Source organism: Phycodurus eques, chromosome 5, assembly GCF_024500275.1.
Source record: "Phycodurus eques isolate BA_2022a chromosome 5, UOR_Pequ_1.1, whole genome shotgun sequence".
NCBI lineage: Eukaryota > Metazoa > Chordata > Actinopteri > Syngnathiformes > Syngnathidae > Phycodurus > Phycodurus eques.
In genome coordinates this window covers 14,680,407-14,703,686 of record NC_084529.1, presented here as the reverse complement: position 1 = coordinate 14,703,686, position 23,280 = coordinate 14,680,407, and the positions used below count along the sequence as shown (strand labels likewise).

General features: G+C 42.5%; 1 protein-coding gene across 1 annotated transcript in view; it reads right to left on the bottom strand.

The window, feature by feature from the left end:
- Positions 1-23,280, bottom strand: part of LOC133403096 (GTPase HRas) — a 45,426-nt gene that overhangs the window by 14,202 nt on the left and 7,944 nt on the right. Inside the window, exon 2 of the mRNA XM_061677638.1 lies at positions 293-447. Within this exon, the coding sequence (XP_061533622.1) occupies positions 293-403 (111 nt within the window). The 5' untranslated portion in view covers positions 404-447. The remainder of the gene's footprint in view (positions 1-292; positions 448-23,280) is intronic.

Here is a 23,280-nt window from a genome sequence, read left to right as displayed (position 1 = left end):
ACATTTCTGATAAATAATTAAATAAAAGAGAGTTGCACTCACTTAAAAATCACCAGTCAATAATTCTAGGATTAATCTGCTTTACATGATCAACTTTTTTTCGATGCACTAGATGAATTCACAAGACAAGTAAATGCTTGAAAACAGCAGGAACGTGCACCACTAGTATGACTGGCATAATAATTATATATTAAATAGTTTTGTTCTCTCACTAACATCTTATCCAAGATTCCAGTGGGATTTCAGTGGGAATATGTAATATGTTTAGTGACAAAAAGAAAGGCAGTTGTACCTCTATGGTGGGGTCATATTCATCCACAAAGTGGTTCTGGATGAGTTGGATGGTGAGTGCACTCTTGCCCACGCCTCCAGCTCCCACCACCACCAGTTTATACTCAGTCATCTTTGTCGCTGTGGCTCACACACACACTTACGCTGCTGCTGCAGCTGTAGAGAAGAAAAGCAAGCAGAGAAAGGCTGCCATTTAGTAGTGACAAACTCAATGCACATTAGCAACAGGGGACATTTAAAATGTTTAAACACACTTTTAGATAATGTCCTACGATTAGTGACACAGAGAAGGCAGATATTACCATTAGAAGTCGAAGATGAGATATGAGAGAGAATAAAGAGAGCCTGGGGTAGGATCCTCACAGAGAAATAAAATACGCTGAAGGTACTCAATGTTCCATCCCGCTCAGTGTGAGAGGACAGAAAAAGGAACATGACAAAAGGAGATCTTTAGGAATTCACAATCCTGTGAGGCAGCTATTCCTAAACTTAGGATCATATCTGTACTGTCTTTGTCATTTATTTATACAGTATACACTGTAGATTCGTTGATGTTATGGCAATATATCACGCCTTAGTTTCTAATTTACGTATCAGGGAACTGAGGAATTGTATATGGTGACATTGAAGGGCTATCTTATTTCTAAATCTATCAATCTATATTGAAAAAGAAAAATATGTTTGTCTCTCGTTTCAAAGCAAAAATACACACCTGGAAGAGAGCATCAAAACTATACAGAGATGTACAATAGTGTCATGACAAGAATCTTTTTCTCCTCTCCTTATTACACATTTAGATATCACGCACCATATGATGTGCCAAATGCAATATACTGTACTTCAGGAAATATGTCAATATTTTTGTAGCTGATTTTATTCAAATGACAAAATGTACATGCCTGTTTAACTAGTAATGAAGACGGTGATAATGAAACAAATTAAATATTTTGGGATATAATGTGTAACCTTCCATGAATGAAATTGGGGTGTGTGTTTAAAAACAACTAGGTGAGGGTAGGAACGTAGATTGACCAGTAAATCGAGAGCTTCGCCTTTCGGCTTTGCTCCTTCTTTGCCACAACGAATTGATACGAAGTCCGCATCAAAGCAGACGCTGCACCAATCCGCCTGCCGATCTCCCGTTTCATTCTTACCTCACTTGTGAACAAGACCCTAAGATACTTGAACTCCTCCACTTGGGGCAGGATCTCATCCCTGACCTGGAGAGCGCACGCCACCCTTTTCCGACTGAGGACTATGGTCTCAGATTTGGAGGTGCTGATTCTCATCCCAGCCGCTTCACACTCTGCTGTGAACTGCTCCAGTGAGAGTTGGAGATCACGGCTTGATGACACCAACAGAACCACATCATCTGCAAAAAGCAGAGATGCAATACTGAGGCCACCAAACCGGACCCCTTGTACGCCTCGGCTGCGCCTTAAAATTCTATCCATAAAAGTTATGAACAGAATCGGTGACAAAGGGCAGCCTTGGCTGAGTCCAACCCTCACCGGAAATGAGTCCGACTTAGTGCCGGATATGCGGACCAAACTCTGACTGCGGTCATACGGGGACCGAACAGCCCGTATCAGGGGGTTCGGTACCCCATACTCCCGAAGCACCCCCCACAGGACCCCTCCGAGGGACACGGTCGAATACCTTCTCCCAAGTCCACAAAACACATGTAGACTGGTTGGGCGAACTCCCATGCACCCTCGAGGACCCTGCCGAGGGTGTAGAGCTGGTCCACTGTTCCACGGCCAGGAAGAAAAACCACACTGCTCCTCCTGAATCTGAGAATCGACTTCCTGACGGACCCTCCTCTCCAGTACCCCTGAAAAGACCTTACCAAGGAGGCTGAGGAATGTGATCCCCCTGTAGTTGGAACACACCCTGCGGTTCCCCTTCTTAAAAAGGGGGCCAACCACCCCAGTCTGCCAATCCAGAGGCACTGTCCCCGATGTCCACGTGATGTTGCAGAGGCGTGTCAACCAGGACAGCCCCACAAAATGCAGAGTACAAACTTGTACAAATTTATTAAGAATGTCAAAATGTTACTTAAAACATTGTCTGTACAATTCATTAAGGTTTTAGGATCTCAGGAACAAATTATTTTAATTTGTTTTTTGTTTTCTTGTTTTTTTTTTTTGGTGGGGGGGGGGGGGGGGGGGGGGGTCCAAAATTGGAGGCTGACCAGTGTCAGTGAATGAATTGTGTGATTATGACTTTGGAGGTTCCACTGTATTTCTATTGTGGAGACCAATAGTTTGATGACAACAAAAGTGTGACTTATACAAAATATGCTCTGCCATTTGTCTGGCTTTTCCTAACTAACCAATCCTGGACAAACAAGTCATTTCTAAATATTGCTTGATGTAGTGATGAAATGAGAGGGTAGACAAAGCAATCATGGGGGTATAGCTGTTACATACAGTGGCAACAAGTGACTCAGTCTATTGAAAATTTACCACAAAGGTTTAGTACGTTTGTGGTAAAAAAAAAACGGACTAAGTCAATAACCTGAAAATGACCTGAAAATAGACGAGTGGCAGGCATGATGGTACATGATGAGTCAGCGCTATGAAGAGGAGAAGCTTCCATGGAGGTTGAGCAAGATTACATCAGATACAAGTTAGGACCAGTAAGCAATGGCCAACTGCACGCTCACCCTGCCGCAGGCCCCTAGCAACCCTGTGGTTACACTCACAGTTTTACATACTGTACATAAGGATCATAATGATTGACAAGGCACTACCGTCATGGGAGTAATGTCTCACTAGAATTTACGAGAGGAAAATCACTGAATCCCTGCAACTTTTGAGGGTGCATCATCCTTTTATTTAACCATATTACAGATCCCTTTTTGATAAAATAATTTTGACAATGTACTCTGACGATAACATTGTGTCTGAAGAATCTCAAGAATACTTGTTGTGTGTGCGGCATGAGGAAGCAGAGTCTGGGTTCTCTGAGGCGGGCTCTCCTATCTCTGGGGCTGAGGTCACAGAGGTGGTTAAAAAGTTCCTCGGTGAAAAGATCCCAGATTCGCCCGGAGTTCCTAAAGGCTCTGGCTGTTGTGGGGCTGCCCTGGTTGACATGCCTTTGCAACATCGCGTGGACATCGGGGATAGCGCCTCTGGTTTGGCAGACCGGGGTGGTAAAGGGGGACCGGAGGGTGTGTTCCAACTCCAGGGGGATCACAGTCCTCAGCCTCCCTGGTAAGGTCTATTCAGGGGTGCTGGAGAGGAGGGTCGGGAACTCGCATCTCAGTTCATTGTAGTTTTCATCCTGGCCGTGGAACAGTGGACCACCTCTACACCCTCAGAAGGGTCCTCGAGGGTGTAAGGGAGTTCGCCCAACCAGTCTACATGTGTTTTATGGACTTGGAAAAGGTGCTCGACCGTGTCCCTCGGGGTGTCCTGTGGAGGGGTGCTTTGGGAGTATGGGGTGCCGATCCCCCTGATACGGGCTGTTCGGTCTCCGTACGACCAGTGTCAGAGTTTGGTCCGCATTGCTGGTCACAAGCTGTGGGTCGTGACTGAAAAAACAAGATCCCGGATACAAGCGGCCAAAATGAGTTTCCCCTGTAGGGTGTCCGGGCTCTCCCTTAGCGATAGGGTGAGAAGCTCGGTCATCCGGGAGGGGCGCAGAGTAGAGCCTCTGCTCCTCTGCATTGAGAGGAGCCAGATGAGTTGGCTCAGGCAAAATACATCAAAATCAATACTCTTTCCCAAAGCCAGCTGCAATTGGCTACAGCTCACTCAAAACCCTAATGAGGATAAACGGCAAAGACAATGGATGGATGGCGATAGAAAATGGAGGGATAGTACAATAACAACTGAAAATTGTCCAGTAAAGTTAATCACGGCACAGTACATGACTCAGTGAATCATTGCCTATCAACTGAGCGGTTACCTCCTCAGCAACACACAAACATTGCAAGTTCTGCAGAAACACACTTATGCAAAAAATGAAAGAAAAGGACATGCTTCCAGAAACCGCTCCTTCAAATATGTCAGTTTTTTTACTACCTGTAATTTCTCTCTTCCAGGGTGACAATAGCTGAGAGAAAGCCTCTGAGGTTTTAGCAGGACACGGAAATACACCGGGGATGGCGAAGACACTTATTTAATTTTGTTAAACCTAATCTCTCAAAACTTGGAGGTATCAACCACATAGTTTGGGTTCATGCAAAGTCAAAGATGAAAAAAAAGTCCCCATCAACAATTGAGTCTGAAAGTTCTTTAGGTGTTTTGAAATGAAAAACACACCCCAGCATAACTTGGATGAGGGTGTAATCACTGACAGAATGAGTGCCACAGTTAATTACACATATACTTTTAGTACCATCCACAGAGCCCCAACTTTCATCCATTACATGAGAATTACTACATCAAGTACATGGAGGCAGCTGTGGTTATGAGGTTAAGATTGTGGACTGTGACCGAAAGGGCTAATGTTGGACTAGTTGACTTCACTACTGATAAATGATTTAATGATCTTATGTATGCATGTACCTGTGCATGTAAATACATAAAATCTTAATGCTGCTATGTTACACATCTGGCGTGAACATCACCTTGAGTTGCAAGAATATAGGAGGGCACGTGGATTAAGACACATATGGAGTCTTCAGTATAGCTGCCTTTAAGTGGTTTGTCTTTAATAACCCCCATGTCAAGCAGGTTAAGATTAGCCATGCCTTGCTCACTGATGTTAATGATTGACTGAAAGTCAGAACTAAGGACATTAAGCTGCAGCGATAGAGCCTCACATCATTAAATTGTTGCTGGAGGAACAGGTGGCTCTGAGCACCATAACCAATGTCAGCGGAGGCCTCCTCCTATCTAACGGGTATAACAGGAATCTGTCAGTTTCGGAGCCTCAAGCTTTTGGCAAAACATTTATATACAGGTATAAACAAGTATTTGGACATATGTACTTAAGTAATTGTTAATGTACTTCTATCTTCATGAGAAAATCATTAGTGTACATAGGCAATTCTATTGTTTGGTGACTACTAATGGAAAGACCACAAATACAAGTAAAAGATTTTTTTGATGGATAACACTATATAATGTAGTATTGTCAAAGCAAGATGTCATTTTGAAAGTCTACAGTTTTGTGCAAATGTGATGAGAGCAAACATGCACCAGAAGGGTGGGAAAGGAACATAACATGTCAGGAACCAAGGCATTACACAACCCCAATTCCAATTAAGTTGGGACGTTGTGTTAAACATAAATAAAAACAGAATACAATGATTTGCAAATCATGTTCAACCTATATTTAATCGAATACACTACAAAGACAAGATATTTAATGTTCAAATTGATAAACTTGATTGTTTTTAGCAAGTAATCATTCGCTTAGAATTTTATGGTTTCAACACGTTCAAAAAAATCTGGGACAGGCAGCAAAAAAGTGAGAAAGTTGAGGAATGCTCATCAAACACCTGTTTGGAACATCCCACAGGTGAACAGGCTAATTGGAAACAGGTGAGTGCCATGATTGAGTATAAAAGGAGCTTCCCTGAATTGCTCAGTCATTCACAAGCAAAGATGGGGCGAGCGCGTGAGAAAATAGTCGAACAGTTTAAGGACAATGTTCCTCAACGTACAATTGGAAGGAATTTAGGGATTTCTTCATCAACGGTCCATATCATCATCAAAAGGTTAATAGAATCTGGAGAAATCACTGCATGTAAGCGGCAAGGCCGAAAACCAACATTGAATGCCTGTGACCTTTGATCCCTCAGGCGGCACTGCATCAAAAACCAACATCAATGTGTAAAGGATATCACCACATGGGCTCAGGAACACTTCAGAAAACCAATGTCAGTAAATACAGTTCGGCGCTACATCGGTAAGTGCAACTTGAAACTCTACTATGCAAAGCAAAAGCCATTTATCAACAACACCCAGAAACTTCGCCGGCTTCTCTGGGCCTGAGCTCATCTAAGATGGACTGATGCAAAGTGGAAAAGTGTTCTGTGGTCCGACGAGTCCACATTTCAAATTGTTTTTGGAAATTGTGGACGTCGTGTCCTCCGGGCCAAAGAGGAAAAGAACCATCTGGACTGTTATGGACGCAAAGTTCAAAAGCCAGCATCTGTGACGGTATGGGGCTGTGTTAGTGTCAATGGCATGGGTAACTTACACATCTGTGAAGGCACCATTAATGCTGAAAGGTATTGGAGAAAGATATGCTGCCATCCAAGCAACGTCTTTTTCATGAACGCCCCTGCTTATTTCAGCAAGACCATGCCAAACCACATTCTGCACATGTTACAACAGCGTGGCTTCGTAGTAAAAGAGTGCAGGTACTAGACTGGCCTGCCTACAGTCCAGACCTGTCTCCCACTGAAAATGTGTGGCGCATTATGAAGCATAAAATACGAGAACAGAGACCCCGGACTGTTGAACAGCTGAAGCTGTACATCAAGCAAGAATGTGAAAGAATTCCACCTACAAAGCTTCAACAATTAGTGTCCTCAGTTCCCAAACGTTTATTGAATGTTGTTAAAAGAAAAGGTGATGTAACACAGTGGTAAACATGACCCTGTTCCATCTTTTTTGGAACGTGTTGCAGCCATAAAATTCTAAGTTAAGGATTATTTGCTAAAAACAATAAAGTTTATCAGTTTGAACATTCAATATATTGTCTTTGCATTGTATTCAATTAAATATAGGTCGAACATGATTTTCAAATCATTGTATTCTGTTTTTATTTATGTTTAGCACAACTACCCAACTTCATTGGAATTGGGGTTGTATAATGCCTTGGTTCCTGGCATGTTATGGCATGACAGAAAGGCATCGAAATGTCTGGCTCCCAATGGAACTGGGTCATCAATGTTTATTGATGAGGTGTCTGATGATAGATTAAGGAGTTGTGTCAAGGTGATATAGTGTACAGGATCTATAGATGCTGGAACAACTTTAGGTTCAGGTGAACATACTGTACATTAAGATACATTAAAATGCATACAGACCAGACAGGGATTATCTTAAGTGGATATTCGGTACAGTTTATTTTAACAATCAAAAGACTACTCCATAACATATGTCCCAATAAAGGCTAAACATGCTTAATTTGTAATGACTAAAAATACTACTTTAACTATTTACATTAACAATCAGATACAAAGCTAGCAAACAAGATTGTAGAATAAAAATATTGTTGGAGTTCACTGGATTAGGTAGAAACTACCTAACTGTAGAAGGGTTGCACATGAACAGTGATAACACCATCAATTGACACAAATGGTTTTGCATACCCGCCACACTGGATCGAAAGTGCACACCTCCCAAATGGATGTAACGGACAGTTGAAATTGCAAATTCAACAGAGCCATGCCTGATGGAGGATTGGAGGCAGGAAACCAGACAGCCTTGCTATCTCCTCTCAAACTAGGCCATGTCAGCGGCTGATAAATAATCCACACATGAAGATGAATAGAAAACTTCATAATGTTGAGAGATGCTGTTGCTTTCTTCAAGACACTTGTCATTATGGGTTTACATTGACCTGCTTCTTGGGCTGGTGTATCAATGGGTGACACCTCTACATGAGATGATAATCAGTACATCATTGATGTAACATATTTCATCACACTGGTATAAAATGCATTGAGAGTTTTTCCTTAACATAATCCTTCTGTCGAAACCATGGTTATGTTCTGGTTGCTCCAGGTCCCAATATTCTCCTCTTGTGTCTTAAAAATTGAGAGTAACATAATAACGGGCTAAGGAATTTTTAATTAAAGTAAATATGTAAATATCACATGATCAGTGAAGAATTTTGACTCAAAAGAACGTTTATGTTAATTTCGTCCCAATTCATTGTGATGTAAAGTTGCTAGTTTGACCTTTGGTGAAGTTTTAGCTCGGTGTTAAGCTTTTTTTCTATCATTGGCTGTTACGTTGGTTTGAAGACTAAAATAAATGCAAAAAAAACATCAGTGGAAAAGTGCAACTACCAGTTTACCGTGTTAGCTGCCTCAATGTTGGCATCGATGTATTTTATTGTTTCACTCACCGAATTTGACTTCACTGAAGCTCCGCGAGGTGTAGGCTGAGGCTCGGAGCGGGAGGGAGCACGTCAAACTTCTTACACATCATGAAAGCCTACTTTGCACAATATAATCTTATTCCAAGTGTTGCACTGAGGTGACTGGTCATTAATTTTAACAAAGACACACTTCTGTTTGCCGCCGCCGTTGGGCACAAGCACATCTTCATGCGCGTTTTTCTTAGTTGGTTTTCGCCACTCTCTTCTTTGGGGTTGACGGATTGTAAGGCATTGAAGCTGGCAACATAATTTTTTAAATTTGAACAATTCCGGGAGAACCAGAACATTAGTCCCAGTTCCAATCGGTTCTTGGGTCTCGATGCCCAACGCTACTAGCCGGGTTTACATGCCGACTTTTATGTAATTCCGATTGAATTCATTCTGAGTGAAAATCTCTGATTCACTGTTTACATGTGGCGTGATGTATTCCGATCAGGTTTATACACATGCACTACATTTAATCGGAACAGCCTTGTGACATGCGCACATCGACGTAAACGTCACATTTATCAGGATCGAGATCAGTCGTCTACTTGGCACAGTAGTTGGGTTTATTATGTTTTTCCACTTTGATAAAAACAACAGCTCGATAAAAACAATTTACAAGTTGGTAGTTCAAAAGATCTCCGTTGCATACGAGCTCTGGTTGGAAGCCGCCATATTTACGTGTGTAAACAATGACGTCACCACGCATTTAAGTCAAGACAGGGCATGCGCGGAGAGAGCGCAGCCCAACACTATTCTGATTCACGGTTTACATGACATAAATTGACTTCTGATCCGTTTAGCAAAAGTAATATTCCACCCCTGTGAAACCGAATAAAATTCCATTCGGATTCGGCCTGTTTATTCCGACTGAGGCGTTCATATGAAGCATTTTCCATTCGGTTTGGGCTTCTAAACTGATTACAATTGGAATACAACGCTCCATGTAAACCCACCGAACTGTATTCTGCCTGTTGTCTCTTCTGCTTTTGCAGATCAATTAATTTAGCCGTAATTTAATTGAAACAGCTAAAATCATAACGTCAATATCAGATTGCGAGATGAGACAAATTGTGAAAAACAAGAAGTCTTCTCAAAAGCATTTGCAATAAGGTTTTATCCATACTGTTTATGTATAAATGTTTGGTTTTTATTTTTACATGTGCAGCTTCCAAAATCTATGCATGGGTCTGCCATGAGCAAGGATCACTAACGGTACGTCTGTGTTTGGAGTTATTTATAACTTGCCACCTCCAGCCTGGGAAATAAACAGTTGGTTTTGAAACCCTAGACCCCCTGCCTGATCCAAGAGGATAATCTTACAATGACAGTTTAAGGAGGGTGCTCGTGAAGGGAACTGATGAGTAGTTTCTGAATTTGAGGGAAGCGGGCTACTCTACACCAAGTCAGGCATATTTCAAAACAGAAGAGACAGGACATGAGATAAAAAAAAAATAATCCAACTTTTAAACAAACTTTCTGCTTAGATTTTTCTTAGCTCTTCACAAACATAGAGAGTATTCCAGCAGTAGTAAAGACATAACCTGCGTAAAAAGGATAGTGCAAGAATGGTCATCTTTCTCAGTATGCATTCTGCTCTCCATTTAAGTGCTTAATTGGTTAAAGAATCCATACTGGCAGAGCCACAAGCCTACTGCAGAGATAATAGATATTTAATGGAGCTTTGATGGTGAGGAGACCCTCTTGGGGAGATATCACAGTCCAATAAAACACGCCATGACATCTCACTGCACAGTCCTCCTGCGCTCCTATGAGATCATCCCCCTAAACGGCACCCAAACAAGTGCTGACTGGCAGATGAGCCAGTCAACAATAACTATTCTGCTTTCTGAGGCCAAAAAAACAAGCTTAAATATTACATTAAGACTATACATTCCAAGGTAGTGTACATTTTTAGAAATTGCACATAAAGGATTTATAACAAGGCTTAATTATCCTTTCTTCAGCAAAGTGAAAACCTGAGAAAAATTACAAAGCATGAAAGAAACCCTCCATTTTCCACTTCCATTTTGAAACCAGTATCATCTCAACAATTTGTCCCCTGCAGATTTTGTGTGCAGGTGACCTTTTCCCTACAGGGTCATCCTTTGGGCAGCTGGAGCAGAGTGAGAGCACAGAGGCAGCAGCAGAGATGAAAAGGCCAGCTGACCTCCAGAAAGGATGATTGGTTATCGGAGCCAAATGGCTTATCATCAGACACAGAATATGTTGCCAAACTCACTGGTTGGTCTTTCTTGGAGCTATCCCCTGTTGTTAGAGAAACACATAAGATACCTCCTGTGCTACAGATAAAATAATTAAAATCTAAGCTCATTTAAAATGATTGCGTGCACGAAGAAATAGAAAAAAACTAAGCAGAAATGTCTCCCTGAAATGTATTTATCAGTAAACAAAAGAGCCTTGCCCAATTCGCAGCTACAGATTGAACAAATTACTTCTGGGGAGTTAGGAAGGACATCTTAAAAATCCTTATGTGTGAATAGTCACTCTCATACTTTGCATACTAATCAGACCCTGTTGTTCACAGAAGAGGATGACAGATACACATCACTTCTACAGAGCTGCCAACCTATAAAAATTCACTTCCACAATTTTGTCTGAATTTCCATATTTTCGTCAAGAATATTATATAATATATATTACAAATATTTATTATTAATAATAAAATACTTTTAAGATGCCCACGTTTTGAAGCGACATACTAATTAATTTCCAGTTCAGACACGGCGTCCTGTGTGGACGTGCATTATTTTATATTTACATCTCTAAACAATTGGCCTGTTATTTTGTTCAAAGTTGGTTATTCTCCGCGAAAACCTATGCAACACGTGTACTTTATCACCATTTATCATCACTTGCATATCATCACTTGTTTTGGGACCCCATGTAACGATAGCTTAGCAATTAGCATGGCTCTGACATCAACTTCGCCTATCCACTCACTGTCCTCTCTTCGTGACAGTTGTAATAAGCATTGTAAGAAGTGTAGCTTATTCACAACCATGTGGGGCGATGATCAGTACAATGCGTTGACACCGGACACAAAGAGAACTTGTGCCTCCATGACTTAATCTCGAACGCTGGATTACCCCCCCAATATCCGGAACAATCAGTGTTACGGCCGTAACGAGTCAACGTTCAGTGATTTCTGTAACAAAATACAGACGTTCCGTAACATTTGACAGCTCTGATTCAAGCACTAGCTGGACTTGATGCAGCTGATTCACTCAATTCATGCATGACTCAACGAAGACCTTGTCAATGGAATTTGATGCTGGCTCCATATACAGCCTGGACATAATTTGATGTTAATAATTGTTAAAATATTGCCATACAACATTCTTGTGCAATGTAATGCAGTAAATGTATGAAGCACTTTACAAAATAAACAAGGTGTTGTTCTGAAACGCTGTATCTATCAAATGTCCTGAGAAGTAAGTAGAGATTTACACCGTTTTTTAAGGATATCATCAAATTATCATCGTAAAATTAAAAAATTGACATTTTCTTTTTTTGCCCGTATCGCCCACCCCTACGTGGGGCATTTGACTAAATCACACCGATTGACTATTGGGAAAATTAATAAATTTGTTGTTATTTATTACAACAACATTTTGAATGGGACGGGAGACGTTCTCTGAATGTTCTTAACACCGGTTTCAATGCCTGTGTTGTACTGACGAGTATAATGCCCCCTGGAGGAGTTGTACTCCAACTTCACATATTTTACAATAAAAAAAATCTTATTGTGTAGGACCAGGGGGCCAACGTCCAAGCCATAGAATCCAATCAGGAAAGATAGAAGAAGATGTAACCTTACAGTAACAATCAACGACTGGTACCTTGAAAAAAAAAAAAGTGTGAAGCTCAAAATGAGCTGGGTTTAAAAAATGGAGGACAAACTGTTTGACCGCAGTGTTTACATAATGTGTCTTAAGTGGAGGACATACAGATTTTGACCATCTGAACGGACTTTTACAATGCGAGCGACCCTACACGACAAGGAAAAATCATTTGCTTACTGCTCTTGTAGCCTGCAGTGTACTCGAGACGATCAACACAGTACACTATACACATAACAATATTTCCACCAACAATCACAAGTCCCCCAAACCAGATGCCAAGACTGAACTTTGAGAGGCACTACCTGTATTGTGCCACAGGACATCCAGAATGTTAGAAAACACAAAGAATGAGAAAAAAGTTGTAGTAGTAATAGTAGTAGCAGCAGTAGTAATAGAAGAAGCTAGGTTAACTGTTAGCTTATCTGGTAATGGTTATACAAACACTCAACATAACCATTTGCTCTATTTAATCTGGCACAGCTTCACAGACATGAAGATTTACGAGTGGGAATATTGAACAGGTTAAACATTTACAACTGTCAGCCCCGACCCCGAACAGATCTGGGAGGAAAAATCACTCTAAACACACCCAGAGGATAATGACCCATGAGGTGGAAAATGTATATTTCATATATACCAAATATTACTTCCATTAGTTTATACGACCTTCACATGCTTTATTGTTCCATGTTGTGACTACTAGCTGTTTTCCGGCCATGCTGTGCTTCCTAGTTGTTCCCAGCCATGTTCTGACTACTAGCTGTTTTTCAATAAAGATATGTTGAGTGCAGCTGGACAAAGATACTTGTTTTGCTTTCCTTCTCTTCTCTGTCTCTCTCACCTCTGTATAACGGAGGTGATTGTTTGCTTGGACTTCAGTAAGGGATGACAACTCGTAAGACATGTACCTTTTCCTCTCTTTGCAAAGACTTTTCTTTTTCCTTGTAATGAAAGCCCACAAAAACAAGATTGCTTCCTTACTTATTCTGTCAGAAAAAGATTTGCCAAAACAGTTGGTGTCCGAAGTGGGATTCTAGGATTGATCGCCGATCCAGGGGACCCCGGGAGTGATTGATCATCCAGGACCAATGCACGAGTCCTGCCTCCACCTAAAGAATTAAGGACGTGCGGCTACTGGGGCTCTGGATGTCGGCTATCACTTCAGGATCCAAACGGATCTATTGTCCTCCAAATGAAGAATTACGGCAAAGAAAAAAATTATCCATCCATCCATCTTCGGAGCCGCTTCTCCTCACTAGGGTCGCGGGCATGCTGGAGCCTATCCCAGCTGTCATCGGGCAGGAGGCAGGGTACACCCTAAACTGGTTGCCAGCCAATCGCAGGGCACATACAAACAAACAACCATTCACACTCACATTCACACCTACGGGCAATTAGAGTCTCCAATTAATGGATGTTTTTGGGATGTGGGAGGAAACCGGAGTGCCCGGAGAAAACCCACGCAGGCACGGGGAGAACATGCAAACTCCACACAGGTGGGGCCGGGGATTGAACCCGGGTCCTCAGAACTGTGAGGCTGACGCTCTAACCAGTCGGCCACCATGCCGCCAGAAAAAATTTATTCCTTGAAAATTTAATCATTCCCTATGGTGTACTGTATTTGAAACAATCGTGCCTTTGTAATAAGTGGTATTAGTAATTGCTCTCACCACATTCCATTGGTAGGGTCTGAGTCCTCACGGTCAGGTTAAAGTCTAGGTTAAGGTCCTGGATTAAAGTCCTTAGGTTCGAGTCCGGTTAAAGTCTAGGTTACAGTTCACCAGTTGGAGTTCAGGGGTTAGGAGTTCAGGTCAGAGTTAGGTTCGAGTCTGACGAGGGTTGGGTCCCCAAGTCTGAGTCCGACGGTTAGGGGTTTTGGTCACCAGGTTAGAGTCCAACAATCAGGGATTAGGGTCCCCTAAAATTTCGAAGACGTTCGAAAATTATAAAAAGAGAAGCGCTTATAATGAGTACTGGAAAATGGAAAGAGCAAAAAAAAAAAAAAAAAAAAGTACAGCCGAATTACCACTGTACACGTCACCTAGTATGTCTCGCATGAGAGAAGAATATGGAGAGAAGTCTGCGGAGTGCGTGGAGATGTGGATAAATGAATGTGGTTTCCCAGCAACAGGAGCCTGTGTACAACTTTTAAAAAAAAAAAAAAAAAAAAAAAGGTTGAGGGAAAAAGAAAGTAATCACTGATGGTGTCGTGGTACACTCTCCTGACTTTGGTGCAGGCAGCATGGGTTCAGTTCCCACTCAGTGACGGTGTGAATGTGGGTGTGAATGGTTGTCCGTGTCTATATGTGCCCTGCGACTGACTGTCGACCAGTACAGGGTGTCGTCCGCCTTTCGCCTGAAGTCAGACCCGCGACCCCAACCAGGATAAGCGGTGTTGAAAAATGGAAGAAGAAAGTTGGTTGGTTCAAATGTCTGGAAATGTGGTTGACTGTTAAATTTAGATGCGAACAGGGACAGAAGCTTTCTGACAAAACTATGTGTAGGACAAATTACTGATAACTGTGTATCGCCTGTGGTCTAATCTGTCTGAGTTGGCCAAGGGGAGGATGTCAGGTTGTGGTCGCGAGCTGTCAATCACCCTATGACAAAGATCAAGAAGAATGCAATCTGGAAGAAGACCAACAACAAAACCGCCTCCTACGACCCACAGCATGGTCCTCCACACGCAGCACATCTGCGGCCCCCTCCCTCTTCTCACACAGCCTGCTGCAGTGTCACAATAAGAGCAGCCACCTCCTATACCGCCAGGCCTTGCGGGATGCACTCTATGACAGCCTCATGAACAGCAAAGCACCGCTGAACCAGATTTGAGGAGTTTGAGGCTGGGCACTGAACATGGGAGGAGATGCGGACGGTGCAGAAGATGCTTCCATTGTGGAAGGAAGGGACACTGGATCAGAGACTGTCCGAAGGAGAGGGGGAAGGGCTTTTGGACTCATGGTGGTGATGGATGGTGGGGGACCCAGGTCGTCCGACCTCTGGCTGACTCCCGGCGGCCCCAAAGACAGCAGCACTTAACTGGTGATATACAGACACAGACACACACACAAACACACACACGTACAGTGGGTACGGAAAGCATTCAGACCCGATTAAGTTTTACACGCTTTGTTATATTGCAGCCATTTGCTAAAATAATTTAAGTTCATTTTTCCCCCTCATTAATGAACACACAGCACCCCATATTGACTGAAAAAAATGGAATTGTTGAAATTTTTGCAGAATTATTAAAAAAGAAAAACAAATATCACACAGCCAGTATTCAGACACTTTGCTGTGACACTCATATTTAACTCAGCTGCTGTCCAATTCTTCGGATCATCCTGGGTTTTGGGGATCCTCTGCCATTCCTCCTTGCAGATCCTCTCCAGTTCTGTCATGTTGGATGGTGAACGCTGGTGCCATTTTCAGGTCTTTCCAGAGATGCTCAAGTGGGTTTAAGTCAGGGCTCTGGCTGGGCCATTCAAGAACAGTCACGGAGTTGTTCTGAAGCCACTCCTTCGTTATTTTAGCTGTGTGCTTAGGGTCATTGGTCTTGTTGGAAGGTGCATCTTCGGCCTAATCTGAGGTCCTGAGCACTCCGGAGAAAGTTTTCATCCAGGATATCCCTGTACATAGCCGGATTCATCTTTCCTTCAATTGCAACCAGTCGTCCTGTCCCTGCAGCTGAAAAACACACCCACAGCATGATGCTGCCACCACCATGCTTCACTATTGGGACTGTATTGGACAGGTGATGAGCAGTGCCTGGTTTTCTACACACATGCCACTTAGAATTAAGGCCAACAATTTCTATCTTGGTCTCATCAGACCAGAGAATCTTATTTCTCACTATATTGGAGTCCTTCAGGTGGTTTTTTTAGCAAACTCCATGCGGGCTTTCATGTGTCTTGCACTGAGGAGAGGCTTCCGTCGGGCCACTCTGCCATAAAGCCCTGACTGGTGAGGCGCTGCAGTGATGGGTGACTTTCTAGAACTTTCTCCCATCTCCCGACTGCATCTCCTGACCTCAGCCACAGCGATCTTTGGGTTCTTTTTACCTCTTTCACCAAGGCTCTTCTCCCCCAATTGCTCAGTTTGGCCGGACGGCCAGTTCTAGGAAGGGTTCTGATTGTCGCAAACGTCTTCCATTTCAGGATTATGGAGGCCACTGTGCTTTTAGGGACCTTAAGTGCAGCAGAATTATTTTTGTAACCTTGGCCAGATCTGTGCCTTGCCACAATTCTGTCTCTGAGCTCAACAGGCAGTTCCTTTGACCTCATGATTCTCATTTGCTCTGACATGCACTGTGAGCTGTAAGGTCTTATATAGACAGGTGTGTTTCTTTCCTAATCAAGTCCAATCAGTATAATCAAACACAGCTGGACTCCAATGAAGGTGTCGAACCATCTCAAGGATGATCAGAAGAAATGGACAGCACCCGAGTTAAATATATGAGTGTCACAGCAAATAGTCTGAATACTTATGGCTGTGTGATATTTCAGTTTTTCTTTTTTAATAAATCAGCAAAAATTTAAACAATTATGTTTTTTTATGTCAATATGGAGTGCTGTGCGTACATTAATGAGGAAAGAAATTAACTTAAATTATTTTAACAAATGGCTGCAATATAACAAAGAGTGAAAAAGGTAAGGGCTCTGAAAACTTTCCGTACCCACTGTATGAGGATGTGTGTGTCCCTATCCCTTTTTGAGATTGTTTTTGCATGGACTCCATTGGACCGGATCCATTCGGGTCTACCCATGCCATATCTGTCAATGGGCACACAAATTGTTCAGGTATTGCACATTATCGACTAATCAATTTCAGAAACCAAGTCCAATCAGCACTCCAAAGGCTGGCAGACAGACCCCTGCATGTAATCAAACCTGGCGACTTCATTCTGATGAAGAACTTCCGGTGAAAAATGTGGCGATATCAGCGCTAGCTTGGCCTTTCCAAGTCCTCCTTGTGACCCACACTGCAGTGAAAATCGCTACATGCTACATGTGTTCACCCGTCACACTGCAAGAAGGTCCCAGCGTCTCCTATGGTCCCGACTCCTCCACTTTCTGGATGACTGTAGGGTTGTTTTGTTAATACATATTATACTGTTATATCATTTTGATTAACTTTTGTTTTTAATTACTTAGTGTTTCGCAATATGTAGTAATATTTTATGCTTTGATTCACTTTTTTTGGATCACTTAGTGTTTAGCAATATTTAGTTTGATTAACTTATGTTTTGATTACTTTGTGTTAACTTTTAGGTACTTGGGATGTAATAATGTTTATTAATTTTCCTTTTTGACGTGATTAATAGTAGATTGTGTGATATAATCAAAAGGGGGGAGCTGAGTTGGAAAATGTATGTTTCATATGTACCAAATATTACTTTTATTAGTTTATAAAACCTTCACGTTTTATTGTTCCATGATGTGACTACAAGCTGTTTTCTGGCCATGCTGTGCGTCCTAGTTGTTCCCAGCCATGTTGTGACTACTAGCTGTTTTTCGATAAAGATAAGTTGAGTGCAGCTGGACAAAGATAATTGTTTTGCTTTCCTTCTCTTCTCTGTCTCTCTCACTTCTGTATAACGGAGGTGATTGTTTGCTTGGACTTCAGTAAGACAACTCGTAAGACTTGTACCTTTTCCTCTCTTTGCAAAGACCTATTTTCCTTGTAATAAAAACCCACAAAGACAAGATTGCTTCCTTACTTATTGTCAGAAAAGGATTTGCCAAAACACCCAGGATAATCTTTCAGAGATAGCTGAGAATCAGCCTTTGCTGACTTTGACTGGAAAAGGTGAGGTTGGAATGCTCAAATCTGGCCCAGTTATCGGTATGTGTGTGCACACGGAGTGGGACGATACAGGTCACCCACGGTACGTTCCATACCTCAGTTTTTGGGAAACGGTTTTATACATTTTCGGTACGTGTTTTGTGCATATTGGGCCATATTCTCCCGTATGCTTATGTCAGGACGCGCAGCTCCGCACTTTTCTGACTGTGCCAGCCCATTCTGCCATCGACTTAATTCTATCATTTGTGCACCTTCTGACCATTTGCACACTCTGGGTGAAGTAAGTCTGAAGTGTTGGCATTCCCTTTCATATTTGGCCGAGTGGGTATTCTCTCAAAGACTTGAGCACGTTTCCTCATCCGCGCTCAAGAGGGTGTAGTAAGTCTAGTGCCCCGGGAAGGTGAAACATCATATTGCACGTTTTGATTCGGTTAAAGAGGGTCTAGGCAGGTATCTGTGTTTTGTTTCTAAATACATAAATATTTTTGAAGTGCTGAAAACATATGCAGACTGTTAACAATATACAGGAAGTCCTCGAGTTACGACGTACTTGACCTATGACGTTTCGACTTTATGACACCCGTGCCTCGTCCGCCTATTTTGTCACCAGCAACATAGTGTTTCTGCTTAGCTAGTACATAGTGCTTGTCTGTGTTTGTGCGCCGGGTGTATCTTTGCCTTTTTCGCCCTCCTTCTTTCACACTCTTAGCAGTAATGGTAAGTAGAGCATCTTATTTTTTTATTTTAATGTATTTCAGTTTCTTTTACTTGAAGTGTTAACCTTTCCTGCTATGGTCACCTGAGGTGGCCCACACCTGGCCCACTCACAGACTGCCCAGACTGCCCAATGGCTGTAATGTGTCCCTACCACATTACACCAACAGCCGAATGTCAACAGAATATATCTGATTAATTGCCGTGGAAAAATAAATACAAATTCAGCACCTGCTGACTTTTTCTTTTCACCTACGAGCAGCATTTCTGCATCATTGCAGCTGGTGGCTTTGAGTTTGTCTGAAAGTGCTCTTCAAAAAAAAAAAAAAGAAAAACAATTGCAGTCATCTTTAAAACGCGATGATGAGTTAGAGTTTGATTCTTGTTTTTATGTTATCTATATCATTGTCTGTCGCAAAATCCATTTAAGTGACACCAGCATGGTTGCTAGACAACGCTGATCAAGAAAAGCTGGTTCATCGCTTTTCTATTGATGGGTCAACTCCAAACATGCGTTCAGACACGATCACAGTATTCTGATTTAAATACAGAATACAAAAACACATCCATCCATCCATCCATTTTCTGAGCCGCTTCTCCTCACTAGGGTCGCGGGCGTGCTGGAGCCTATCCTATGTCATCGGGCAGGAGGCGGGGTACACCCTGAACTGGTTGCCAGCCAATCGCAGGGCACATACAAACAAACAACTATCCGCACTCACATTCACACCTACGGGCAATTTAGACTCTCCAATTAATGAATGTTTTTGGGATGTGGGAGGAAAGCAGAGTGCCCAGAGAAAACCCACGCAGGCACGGGGAGAACATGCAAACTCCACACAGGCGGGGCCGGGGATTGAACCCGGGTCCTCAGAACTGTGAGGCTGACGCTCTAACCAGTCGGCCACCGTGCCGCCACAAAAACACATGCTCTTTCAAAATAGCCTGTTAGATGAGCGGTGCACATATTTCACTGGCCACGATTAACCTAACTTAATTTCACATTTAAAAGTACAACATATTTCCCAAATGGATTTCAATGGCATTCATGCATCCCAGGAAAACGCCACGATCCAGGAATTCTAGCGACCCTCAGACTTCAATGAGTCACGCCCTCTGTGTCGGTGTGCACACATTCGCCCGGTACGCGTGGTCAGTTTGTCAAGTCATTTTGGGAGAATAGGCGCACACTGACAGTGTGCAAGCCAGGCACGTAAAATACAGGCTCAAGCACAAAGGGGCTAATGTTGCCCAAAGAAACAACTTCTTTCTTTCTCAAAATTATGGCTTTAATTTGCATGTCAGTAGAAACTGCATTTTGTAGTGTACTGAATCGTTAGGGTCCAACATTAAAGACGTTTTGACAGTGCACCTGGTTTTCCTCACCCCCCGGGGCAGGGCACAGGTACGACGGCACTCCGGTGCAATCTTGCCTGTATTTGGAACTGGATACGGAGCGGTCTCCCAGGAAGAAACAACCTCGGGCTGCACAATAAAATTGTAATTGTGATCACGATTTTGGCTGCTCCGATTAAATTAACCTGATCGGCGGTAATATTTACATTTAAATGTGGTCCCACCGGGAGGAGACCGCGGGGACGACCCAGGACACACTGGAGACTCTACGGCTCTCGGCTGGCCTGGGAACCTCTCGGGATCCCCTCGGAAGAGCTAGAGGAAGTGGCTGGGGAGAGGGAAGTCTGGGCTTCCCTGCTAAAGCTACTGCCCCCGCGACCCAACCTCGGATAAGCGAAAGAAAATTAATGGATGGATGGATGTGGACTCAGCTCCATATGAAGCACTTTCTCAACGAATAGTCAGCCAACCACCAGGGGGCAAATGCAGGGTTAAAGCTTTATTAAGCTGCCTCAAAAACAAGAGAGTAGTGCCGAGCTCACCCTGCAGCGGGAGCCTCAGTCACTCAGTGGACTGACGTGAGCTAGCCAAGAGAAGAAAGTACATCAAAAATTGGAGATGAAGATCATCATAGTGATGTGCCTCAAAAAAGCGATCAATATCCGTTTCGATGTTTCCAATCAGGACAAGTGACGTTAACAATAGGTCATATGTAAACAGTGCAGCAGAGCTGTGTCTGTTCAACCATCTGGAAGAAACAGCAGAAAAATGGTGGAAACACTGGACAAGAAATATCACAGTTATTTCTCTAAAGTAGTATTATCTACACTGTATGAAAAATGCGAGAAGAGAATAGAGGGGGAAATCGCAACTGTCAAGTACTTTGCAGTTTGCGAGCACGACTGACCTACGGTCAAGCAGAATGGTTAAACCTAATGGTTTAGTTTAGTTTAGTTGATGTACACACTTTATTTGCTTCCACTGAGTTGCACTTCATGAATGCACTCTGTAATAGCATATTATTGTAATTCAGCTAGCACTTGGTCAATTTGAAATTCTTGGATAATTTTAGTTTTTTTTAATCTATTATTCTTATTAAAAGTTTCATTTTTCACTGAAAACTGTTTACATATTGTTTGTTGAAAAGTGGTGCAGTAAAATTAAAGATGTTCTCCCTAACATGAGGAATAATCGTGATTAATAATCAGGATTACAATATTTATCAAAATAACTGTGATTATCATTTTGGCCATAATCATGCACCCCTCAAACAACCCAGCCGAAACAGGATGTTGTGATAACGCAAGCAAAAACCGCAACTAGCATGCGCTTGTCAGGATAGGGGCCAATATGTCGGCGCTGTGGAAGCTGAGAAACTCTCTTCCTGCCAGAAGGCTTGCCTCTTTAACTTGTGTGTCTGCTTATCATACTCTGAGAGTACGAAAAAAAAACGTTTGTTGTGAATGAACATCGGGGTTAGCATCACATCACTAGCTTCGGCTAGTGCGATAGCCGCTAGACTTAAAGGTCCCGTGCCATTAAAATTTGCTTTTTTCAACTGTTTTATGCATAACATAGGTCAAAATTTGTCTGTGACATTAAGTTTCCCATTATGCGGTTTGTCAATTGTATGCAACAGCCCTTGAAAACGGGTGGATTTGAAATCGGTGACATTGTGACGTAGACTCACGAATTAATATTCAAGTACCTCCCCACTCAACTTAAATTTGCATGACGATGCGTCGCGAAAGCCTATTGCCATCGAAAATATGCTGAGTGACTCACAAGGTCCTCAAACAATGGCGAATACAAAGATCGTCGTGATTTGTGGGCAGGTGGCACTCCTGCTGTATTTCAGTGTATTTTAAAAATTGCATTTTATCAGAGTGTGATCATACAGTGTTTGAGCTAAAGCATTCTACTACAAATAATTTTTGTAGTGATCAATTTTTACAACTATGTACTATATTGCAAAAGAACACAATCACTCCCCATTTACGCAGTGTCCCTGAGAGCACCTCGTGCACTCACGCAGCTGCTGCATGCCTGCCTAGTTTCATTCTTAAGAGCGAAATGCAGCAAGTGTACAAGCTTTTAATCTTTTGAGCATGTCCGAACAGTATTATAGTTGATTCACTGTATATTACAGTACACTAACATCGCAGCAGACCATGCGAAGTGACTATTGCGTACACGTACTGTACATCGCGATGACGATGCTCAAACAAAATATCCTGCAGCCCTCGTAGTACAACTTGTTTACAGCTGTCGGTTGTAGAAGCGAATACACGTTCGGTGTATACACGACTGCCAGTTCTAATCAGTGCATAGCTTATTTATATCTTGAATATTAATGAGAAATCCGGCCATCTGATCTGCAAGGTGTAAAAGACCAACTAGAATAATCTTGAAAAACGGCATCCTGAGCATTTCCAACGCAAATTATTAGGGGTGTACCAATCCAATCTTTGAAATCGGGTATCTGTCCGAAGTCAGCAAAAAACGGGTATCAGATCAGTCTGGATCTAAAATCTCCGATTATACCACTCTTATACAAGCAGTCCATTCCATGCGCCGCTCCAGCACTTCTATCCAGCAGCGCCCGGACGGCATGCAGATCCCACATGATCACGACAACAGGTAGCTCAGATGCTACCATTGTAGCAAGGAGTAAGAGTGAATGTTACTTGCTTAAAGTCATTTATTGAAACTCCAGTTTAACTTCACTTTAAAACTATAAAACATATTGAATGTTCAAATAGTCTTCGTTCCCCCCCCCCCTACAAAAATCACTAGCTCAAAGCTAACACACAACAAATGAAAAACATAATTGATGAACTAACGAAAATTAGCATCAAACTCACGGCACATTCTTCTTTCCCTTTCTGCTTGTCCCGTTAGGGGTTGCTACAGTGTGTCATCCTTTTCCATGCAAGCCTATCTCCTGCATCCTCCTCTCCAACACCAACTGCCCAGATGTCTTCCCTTACTACATCCATCAACCTCCTCTTTGGACTTTCTCGAGTTCTCTTGCCTGGCAGCTCCATCCTCATCATCCTTCTACCAATATACGCACTCTCTCTCCTCTGGATGTGTCCAAACCATCAAAGTCTGCTCTCTCTAACTTTGTCTCCAAAACATCTATCCTTGGCTGTCCGTCTGATAAGCTCATTTCTAATCCTATCCAACC